Genomic DNA, 9,254 nt, shown 5'->3' on the forward strand with positions numbered 1-9,254 from the left:
AACTACTTCAACCTGCCCCCAAGTGGTCCCCCAGCAGTGGTGACCATCGCTCTGCCACCGCCCCCTGGGATGCCCCCCCCACCCCCAGGTTTTAGGCCACGCATGTTCCATCCAATGGGACCACCTCCTCCTTTCATGAGGGCTCCAGGACCAGTTCACTACCCTTCCCAGGATCCGCAGCAGATGGGAGCTCATGCCGGAAAACACAGCAGCCCCTAGCACATTATCACCACTCTGGAGCTCTGTGGAAGAAAGAGTGCTTTAAAATCCCAGTATATGAATATTGGAATAAATACAGTTTTCCTTCCTTTGTAGTTTCCACGGTAGCTGGATGTGTTCAGATGTGAGCAGCTAGAAAATGACAGCCCTGCTTCCTTTCATGCATTCAGAGGATTACTGGACCTCAAGCTGCCACGAACACAGCTGGCTGCTTCTATAACATCACCAAGAAAACCTAATGTCTGTTCCCTTAAGCCTGTATAGGGAGGGACAAGCAGATGCATCAGTTGCCAGATCCAGCAGTTACCGTCCCAATTATAAGTTCATTTTGTAACCTCTTGGTGAGGGGCAGAAATAGACCAGCGGTAAAAATCTTTTGACCATTTTTATGACTATTGAGTATTTTCCTTTTTATCATCTTAAACAAAATTAGTACTAATCATTGTAGTGGTATAAGTGTGATTTAAGGATTTAACTCTTGGAAGTCACACCCTCAGAGAGACAAGCAGAAGCCAACACCCAGCACAGGCCAAATGTTTTCTTTCCTCTCCTTTTCTTCCAGTTTTACAGGAATCTGATAGTGTTACATCTTTCCACTCCCCCCGCAAAAAAAGACAAAAGTAAGAATTACTTTTTATTCCTATCGGATGGAAATACAAATTTTATGGAGCTGTGTATCATTGAAGAAGCCTAGTGTCTGGGATGAAATTATTCTGAAAAACTTCCTGTAAAACATTTTAAACTGAAAAGAAAAGCTCTGGAGTATGTTGGACTGGAAGACCTGTGACCTAGGACAGCTGAACTCTGATCTTCAGCATTCACCTGCGTGTGTCTTCAGCATCTCCCTGTAACCCCCTGCCTCTGGGCAGGGAACTATTTGGTCTTAGGATGTGTGGCTATAACTGAACTGTAGATGTAGGAGAAATTTGATGTGTTGTATTGTTTTTTTTTTTATTTTTTTTTATTTTTTATTTATGAGAGAGAGAGAGAGAGAGAGAGAGAGAGAGAGAGAGAGAGAGTGTGGTGTGTGTGTGTGGCCAGCTCAGCCCACCAGGGGGCAGGGCTGGCTGGCATGTGGTGCTGGGGGATTGAACGGCGGTCCCTGATGCTTTGCCAAGCTTGTTCTAAGTAGGTGCCTTAGACCACTGAGCCATCTCTCCAGCCCCTGTGTTGTATTGTTTTTAAATAATTAAAACGGGTCAGTTTTCAAAAAAAAGTTTAAAATTAAAAAAAAAAGACAACTAGAATAGCAAACGTAGTTCTGCAATCAGGATGGGGAATTACAATCTCTAACTTGAAATTATACTATAGGGGCCAGGGAGATAGCTCAGTTGAATAAGAACTTGCCTGGCAAGCGCAAGGGCCTGAGTTCAATCCCCAGTTCTGCCAAAAAAAATATACTATAAAACTATGATGATAAAAGCAGCATGGTATTGACCAAAAAACAGACCCAAAGATCAATGAAATAGACTAGAAAATGCACAAACAACTCCAAACATCCTCAGCCACCTTATCTTTCACAAAGTTGCCAAACGCATTCACTGGAAGAAAAGTAGACTCTTTAATAAATGCTGATAGGCAAACTGACTTTACATATGCCAAAGATTAAAATTTTGCCATGCTCTAAAATAAATGCAAAGGGGGGCCAGGGAGATAACTCAGTGGAATAAGCGCTTCCCTGGCAAGCGCAAGGGCCTAAGTTCAATCCCTGGTTCCGCCAAAATAAAATAAAATAAAATAAAATAAATGCAAAAAATGGATCAAAGATCTAAATATTAAGACAAACATTAAATCTCCTGGAAGACAGAATAAAAAAACTCTTGAAGAATTTTGTGTGGGCAAAGACTTGATGAATAAAACCCAAAACACACAGGATAAAAATAAATAAATAAAAATGGGATTTCATGTTATTTCAAAGATTTGCACAGCAAGAGCAAGCCCAGCAAGGAAAGAGACAGCCCACCATGTGGATAGAAATGTTTGACAGTTGTTCCTCAGATGAAGGATTACTACTGAGAACGTAGGAAGAAGTCAGACCCATCAGACCTCCCAAAGGTAAGGACCAAGTCCAAAACTGGGCATCTGACATGAGTCAGATGAAGAAACGCAAACAGCAAATAAATTCATGGACAAATGCTCAACATCACTGCAAATTTAAACAGCATTGAGATTCCACTTCACACGTGACATAATGACTATCACCAAGAAATCAACCAATAAAAATGGGGAGAGTTGGCTGGTGAGATGGCTCAGTGGTCTAAAGCACCTACTTAGAACAAGCTTCACAAAGCACAGGGACCGCGGTCCAATCCCCCAGCACCACATGCCAGCCAGCCCCGCCCCCTGGTGGGCTGAGCTGGACACACACACACACACACACATAAATAAATAAAATTTTTTAAAAATATATTTAAAAAAATGGGGAGCATCTTAGGGAAAACAGGCACCCTTCTCCACTGCTGGTGGGCTTGCAGACTGGTGCAAGCACTGTGGAAGTCAGTGTGGAGATTCCTCCCAGCAACTAGGCCTGGCGGTCCCATTTGATCCAGCTCTTCCCCTGCTGGGTGTCTTCCCACAAGAATTAAAGCATCCTGCCACAGTGATATATGTGCACCATGTTTATAGCAGCACAATTTGTCGTAGCTAAATCTTAGTAACAACCCACATGCCCTTAAAAGTTGTGGATATAAAAATATGTGGTCTTTTATATAAGGCGGTACTACCCAGGCATAAAGAAACTCAAGGCTTTTACAGGTAGATGGGTGCAACTGGAGACCCTTGTCGTAAGTGAAACACACCAGATGCAAATGTGTAAGCATCCTATTGCCTCCCTGATGTGAGAAGCTGAGAGTAGGATCCCAAATATACAATGGATTTGAAAAAAGGGAAAAACTAAGAGGGAAAGAGAAACTGGGTTGGGGAATGGAGAAAAGAAGGAAGAGAAACGCAAAAGGATATATCCCACGAGTTTCTCTTTGTTCACTGAGAAGCATTTCTTTTGCGGCGTGGGGTGGTGGGGCCTGGCGCAGGCTGCCTGAAGGGCGGGTGTAGGGCAGCATGTGGAGCTGGGATGCAGCCGTGCCCCCCGCACTGGCCGACTGAGTTTGCCCCAGGGGGCCCTTTAACAACTGAGCTACCCGGCAAGCCCCCAAACTTGAGAAGGATTTTTTTTCCTCTTTGTTCATTGAAAAGATGAGTCTCTGCTAGTACTGTGTGGACAATAAAATGTTGATATCCTGAACTCTGAGTAAGTAAAGATAACAATACCCAAGCTATTGAGCATTGTTATCTTCCTATCATATGAGGAATCATGTTTCTTGTTTTGTCTTTTCTCTCCCAAATGAAATTTTTAAAAAATTAGAGTAATTTCAGAGCCCACCCCCTGGAGGCACAGTCTATCTACTACGTGGGAAAGTAAAGCCTAGAGCGCGCTGGAGAACCAGTGTCTTTTTTTTTTTTTTTTTTTTTCTTTTGAGAGAGGCTCTCGCTCTGCAGCTGTCTCCGACTTGGAACGCTCTTTCTGCCTCAGCCTTCCAAGTGCCGGGATTGAATGGTGCACCACCACGCGGGCTTCTGCAGTGCCCTCTGGACAAACGCCCGGATGCGGGGCAGCGTCACCCCCTGGGCTCGGGCTCCGGCCCTTCCAGGGATGCTCCTGTGTCGCCCCCTGCAGGTCGCCACCGCTTGGCAGCCCGGCCTCTGCGGTGCTGCTGACGTCAACTTGTCCTGGCTCAGACAAGCCCCGCGTCGGCTGCGTCCCAGGACGGGCTCCCGAGCGCCACGCTCCCCCGGGCGCGTGTCCTTCGGGAGAGTCCCGGGCGGCGAGCGAGGAGGACGCCGCTCGGCCCTCGGGAGGAGGATCCAGGCAGCGAGAGGAGGCCGAGGCCGGCCGCGCTGCTCTCCCGGCCTCTGCGCGGGATCAGGGAGACTAAGTGACAAGGAGCGCCCGGGGCGGGAGGACAGGGTCCGGGCAGCGTCCAGGGTCCCAGCAGCGGCTGCCGGGGTCTCAGGCCAGGGCGCTGTCAAGGCGGGACCTGAATACCTGGGCGCTCCGGGTCTCCCTGGGGTTTCCGTCGACCTCTGCCTACCGGTGCCGGGTCCTCCTGCCTGGACACTGGTGACGCAATGCCTACTTCTCACGCCCATTGGATGCAGGCTCCAACACCATCCAGTCAGCGTCGCAGAGCTCCACGACTCGGAGCCCCCAACTCCCGAGGTTGGGGTGATGGCTCCCCGAACGCTCCTGCTGCTGCTCTCCGGCACCCTGGTCCTGACCAAGCCCCGGGAGGGTGAGTGCCGGGCCGAGGGAGGCGGGGAGGCGAGGGCAGGCGCCCGGAGGTCGACGTCTCACCGTCCCGCCCGCAGGCCCCCACTCCCTGAGCTACTTCCAAGTCTCTGTGTCCCGGCCCGGCCGCGCGGAGCCCCGGTACATGGAGATCGGCTACGTGGACCGCACGGAGATCGTGCGCTTCGACAGCGACGCCGCGAATCCGAGGATGGAGCCGCGGGCGCCGTGGATGGAGCGGGAGGGTCAGGCGTACTGGGACCGGAACACAGAGACAGTCAAGGGCAACGCGCAGGTTCACATATCGAGCCTGCCGAACCTGCGCGAATACTACAACCAGAGCCCGGAATGTGAGTGACGCCCGCCCCACGGACGGCCCGAGAGTCCCGGGTGTAAAGATCGGAGACGCAGGCTGAGGCTGCAGGACGCGCCCAGGCCCGGGTCCCACAGGCCCCCGTCCTGGAAGCGGCAGGGAGGAAGCCCGGGTTTCGTTTTCAGTTTGTGAGAAAAACCCGGGGTGGGGACAGCTTCTCAAACCTTCCAGAGCATGTATGGCTGCGAAGTCGGGCCCGACGGGCGCTTCCTCGGCGGGTACGTGCAGTACGCCTACGATGGTGCGGATTACATCGCCCTTGACGAGGACCTGAGCTCCTGGGTCACCAGGCAGACTGAGGCTCAGGAGACACAGCGCAAGTGGGTGAAGACCGATTTGGCAGAGCGCTTCAAGGCCTACCTGCAGGGCACCTGCGTGGAGTGGCTCCACAGACACCTGGAGAACCGGAATGAGAGCCTGCAGCGCGCAGGTACCAGCCCTGGAGACCTCCCATCCGCGCCCTGGCCGGGCAGCTGCCTCCAGGGAGGAAAGCGGGACCCTTCCCGCAGCACCGCGGGCCTCTCCCTTCACGGAAAGAGCGCTCCTGGGATTTCACAGCTGAGAGCAGGTCGCTATCCTGAGCCCCTTCTCTCAGGAGAGGAGAGTCTGTCCCAGCATGGAGGGGAGGACCCTGAGGTGCCCCTCACCCTGCCCTTCAGGAGGCTGTGCCCCTGCCCTCTCTCGGCCTGTCCCTGCCCCACAGTCGGGTCTGACTCCACCTGTTCTGACTCCACTCAGTCTCCACATTCTGAGGCCAGAGGTCCCCAGAGACCATGAACCTCCTCCCCTGGGCCCACTCACCCCAAGTCTAGAACTGTCTGAGCAATAGATTATCCCAGACACCTGTGTCCAGCCTGCTCTCTGGGGTTTGCAGTCCCCCAGCCCTCCTTGTCCTGTTCATTCTCAGGACGGTCACATGAGCTGCTGCAGTGGCCCAGGAAGAATGCACAGTGCCTGAATGTTCCCCTCTTCCCTCAGATCCCCCAGAGACACGTGTGACCCACCACCCCATCTCCGAGGAAGAGGTCACCCTGAGGTGCTGGGCCCTGGGCTTCTACCCTGAGGAGATCGCCATGACCTGGCAGAGGGATGGGCAGGACCTGACCCAGGCCATGGACCCAGAGGAGACGAGGCCTGATGGGAGTGGAACCTTCCAGAAGAGGGTGGATATGGTGGTGCCTTCTGGAGAAGAGCAGAAGTACACATGCCATGTGCAGCATGAGGGGCTGAGTGAGCCCCACACCCTGAGATGGGGTAAGGAGGGTGTTATTTATGGCTGGTATGTAGGGGACCTCCAAAACTTCATGTGCTTAATGGTGGGATTTGTTGGAGGTGAGTGATGCTGGATTCAGGGTCCGATTACTGGATCACTTACTCTGCTGATGGACTCAGGACTGCTCTGGGTGTGGATTAAGGAAGAGGGAGAACCTAGCCTGGGTGTGACAAGATCCACAAACAACTCACAGCGTGAATGCAGGGAAGAACGCAAGGCTTGCTGCTGCTGCTGCTGCTGCTGCTGCTGCTGCTGCTGCTGCTGCTGCTGCTGCTTCCTGTCTGCCTTGCCATGGGCTGTTTCTCCACAGTGACTCCCCTGCCAGGCCTCCCTGTCTGAAAGCCTTCTGACTCTGGGCTGAACCTCTGCAAACTGCACTGACGTGAACCTTTTCTCCTTTACCGTGCAGATGAGAAAGGGCACAGAAGGCCTTGTCTTTGGCATTCTCTCTGGAGACCCTCGCGGGTTGCAGAGCTCAGGGCTGCACCCCTGTCTTAGTCACTGTGTCATCTTTGGGACACAGTGCCTGTGCCCAGCAAACTAAAGAAGAAAGAGTTTATTTTCTCCCGTTTGTAGAAGTTTCAGTGAAAAGACACCTTGTCCCAGGAGGCACTGCAGGGCAGAGGGCCTGGCCCTGGAGAGCTGCTCACAGCCGGGCAGACAGGAAGCAGAGAGAGCAGTCGGGGAGCCCAGGAGAAGGGGAAGCCCGACCAGCCACAGCACAGCGGCCCTCCTCTTCTCCACACCCGGCTCCTAATCAAGTCAGTGCTGAGCCCCACAGTGCAGTCAGCTTCCACATTCCCCACATCTGCGTGAAGCTTTGGGGTGCACTGAGATCTAAAATTAACAGCCCCTTCCCTCCCCTCCCCTTCCCTCCTATCTGCCCTCTTCCCTTCTCAGAGTCTCCTCCTCAGCCCCCTAGCCCCATCCTGGGGGTTGTGACTGCTGTGATTGTCCTTGTAGCTGTATTCACTGGATTTGGGATGATGAGGAGGAAGAAGACAGCAGGTAGGGTGGGGTCAGCACCTTCCTGTTTTAGCCCCAGGGAAAGTGCAACCCCCACACTGTGGGACACCCCGTCCACACATAGGTGCTTGCCTGGCTTGTAGCCATGGACACTGAGCCTGTGGGGAAACATACAATGAGGGAGAGGTTTGTCACCTGAGGGCTGTGGTGCTGGGGCCATGATTCCCAGCAGTCAGGAGCACAGGGGAAGGTCCCTGCTGAGGACAGAGTTTTAGGAGGGCAGTTCACCCAGGTCCTGAACGTGTCCTTTCCTCGTGCCTCCTGATCCTTCTCTGGGTCTGCAGCCCCGATCTGGAAACTTCCCTGGGCTCCAGGCCTGGGCAGGTCTTCCAGGCTGTCAGGGTCTGTCCTCATCCCTGGCTCCTCACAAGGCATTTGCTTCCCACAGGTGTGAAAGGAGGGAGCTATGTTCAGTCTTCAAGTAAGTGTGGGGTCGAGGGCTGATTCCTGAGGGCCTTGGGATTGCACAATCAGGAGCCATGGGGATCCCCACCTCATGATCCCCCCTTCACCATGCCTGCTGTGGCCTCTGCTGCATTTGTGTTATTTTTTCCATCCAGGTTGTGACAGTGCCCAGGACTCTGATTCATCTCTCATGGCTTCTAAAGGTGAGACCCCAGAGGGCCTGAAGGGGTGGGGGTGAGGCTGAGGGCACAGCACAGTCACTGTCTGGACCTGACCCAAGGTGACCAGTGGCTCCTTTGTCAGTGTTTCTTTATCTTGGTGGAATCGGGAATTGAACTCAGGCCCTTCTGCTTGCCAGGGAAGCGCTTATTCCACTGAGCCATCTCCCCAGCCCCCTTGTCAGCGTTTCTTAGCACATGTCTGCTGTACACAATGCTCCTGCCCCTCCTGGGGAGTCGGTGCACACAGAACCCTTCTCTGCCTTTCGCTTCTCCCTGCCCGCCACTCCACCCCCGGCCTCCATCGCTAGTTCCCCTCCTGCGTGCAGACAGCCTCTCTTTCCTGTCAGCAGTGGGTTCTTCAGAGTGGTGCACGTAGAGCCCTGGCCCTGAATTTATGACTCCTCTGTCCTGCAGTGTGAGACAGCTGCCTTGGGGTGACTGAGCCACACCCGACTTCTCCAGCCCAGGCCTTGTGACCTCAAGAACACCCGAATCCCCTCCCTGCAAAGGCTTCTGAGTGTGTCCATGGACCTGTCAGCATTGGGGAGGATGTGGAGAGCGCAGCCCGGCCCTGGCCGCCAGGACTCCTTTGCCCACACTGACCCGTGTCCCTTCCTCATCAGCTGTCCTGTCCCAGCAGTCATGGGCTGGGAAGGCTCCAGCCATGTCATGGTGCCCTGAGCTGCCCCTCCTTCTGTGCTGTCCTGAGAACTGTCCCCAGCCTGGCCAGTGAGCCCCGTCCTGTAGTGGGTGCTGGTCAGCTGTGCGGTGGCCTCCCTGGACTGAAGCTGTGTGTGGACTCCAGCCCAGCAGGGTGGCTCACCCGGGCCGGGAGACAGCGCCTGCGGTACCAGGGGTGCTTCTCACCAGGATGAGATGGTGCACAGGGCGCAGCTTCCCAGGACCCCGCCTGCTTGGGATCCGGCTTTTACTTGAACAACAGGCCTGCGATAACTGCAGCAGCTAGCCAGGCGGGGCTGTGTGCAGCAGCCCTGCAGCCTGCAGGGCCTCTGCTGTCTGCCAGGGACAAGGGGGCTCTGAGTCTGCGGGCCCTTCTCAGAGGCAGGTTTCTTTCATCTTGCCAGGAAAAGCACACAACACACACTGAATGGAAGACTCAGAATCTACACTTGATTCATTAAAGAAGACTTGTAGCGTCTGTGTGTGGCAATAAACGGGAGCCCCAAGAACCAGCCCCTGTCTTGTTGCTGTGGTTTCTGACTCACGGGGTGGGGACTGGAGAAGGCCCTGAGGAGCCAGGGGTGTCTTCCATCTTTAGCAAATCTCCTCAGCCACACCCGGCACCGGGCTGACCCAGTGCAGCGGGGCATTTCTTACTCAAGTTGACACCATGTCACCTACCCCAGTGCACCCCTTGGCAACGTGAGGAACACACATATTTCCTACACCTCACCTCATCTCCACACACAAAGACAAGTTCATAACCACGCC

General features: G+C 53.9%; 1 protein-coding gene across 2 annotated transcripts; it reads left to right on the forward strand.

Moving 5' to 3' along the window:
• The first annotated feature begins 3,851 nt into the window (after positions 1 to 3,851).
• Positions 3,852 to 8,995, forward strand: LOC101572814 (class I histocompatibility antigen, Gogo-OKO alpha chain-like). 2 transcript variants are annotated; one of them, XM_023708587.1, is made up of 9 exons: positions 3,952 to 4,151; positions 4,375 to 4,508; positions 4,585 to 4,854; positions 5,032 to 5,307; positions 5,856 to 6,131; positions 7,051 to 7,158; positions 7,565 to 7,597; positions 7,737 to 7,784; positions 8,217 to 8,995. In XM_023708587.1, exons 2-9 carry the CDS (start codon positions 4,445 to 4,447, stop codon positions 8,219 to 8,221), a joined length of 1,080 nt encoding a protein of 359 aa, XP_023564355.1. In that variant the 5' UTR covers positions 3,952 to 4,151; positions 4,375 to 4,444; the 3' UTR covers positions 8,222 to 8,995. The 2 variants fall into 2 exon arrangements, with proteins under 2 accessions (XP_023564354.1, XP_023564355.1); XM_023708586.1 differs by having other exon boundaries at positions 3,852 to 4,508.
• Positions 8,996 to 9,254: the final 259 nt, after the last annotated feature.

This window comes from Octodon degus, unplaced genomic scaffold, assembly GCF_000260255.1.
Source record: "Octodon degus isolate 3935 unplaced genomic scaffold, OctDeg1.0 scaffold00405, whole genome shotgun sequence".
Classification (NCBI taxonomy): Eukaryota; Metazoa; Chordata; class Mammalia; order Rodentia; family Octodontidae; genus Octodon; species Octodon degus.

Excerpts from the sequence above, each read along its gene's own strand:
- LOC101572814 (XM_023708586.1), top strand. The coding sequence starts at position 3,869 with ATGCTCCTGTGTCGCCCCCTGCAGGTCGCCACCGCTTGGCAGCCCGGC. Across the intron at positions 4,509-4,584 it reads CCTGACCAAGCCCCGGGAGG|GCCCCCACTCCCTGAGCTAC; the intron begins GTGAGTGCCGGG and ends TCCCGCCCGCAG. Across the intron at positions 6,132-7,050 it reads GCCCCACACCCTGAGATGGG|AGTCTCCTCCTCAGCCCCCT; the intron begins GTAAGGAGGGTG and ends TTCCCTTCTCAG.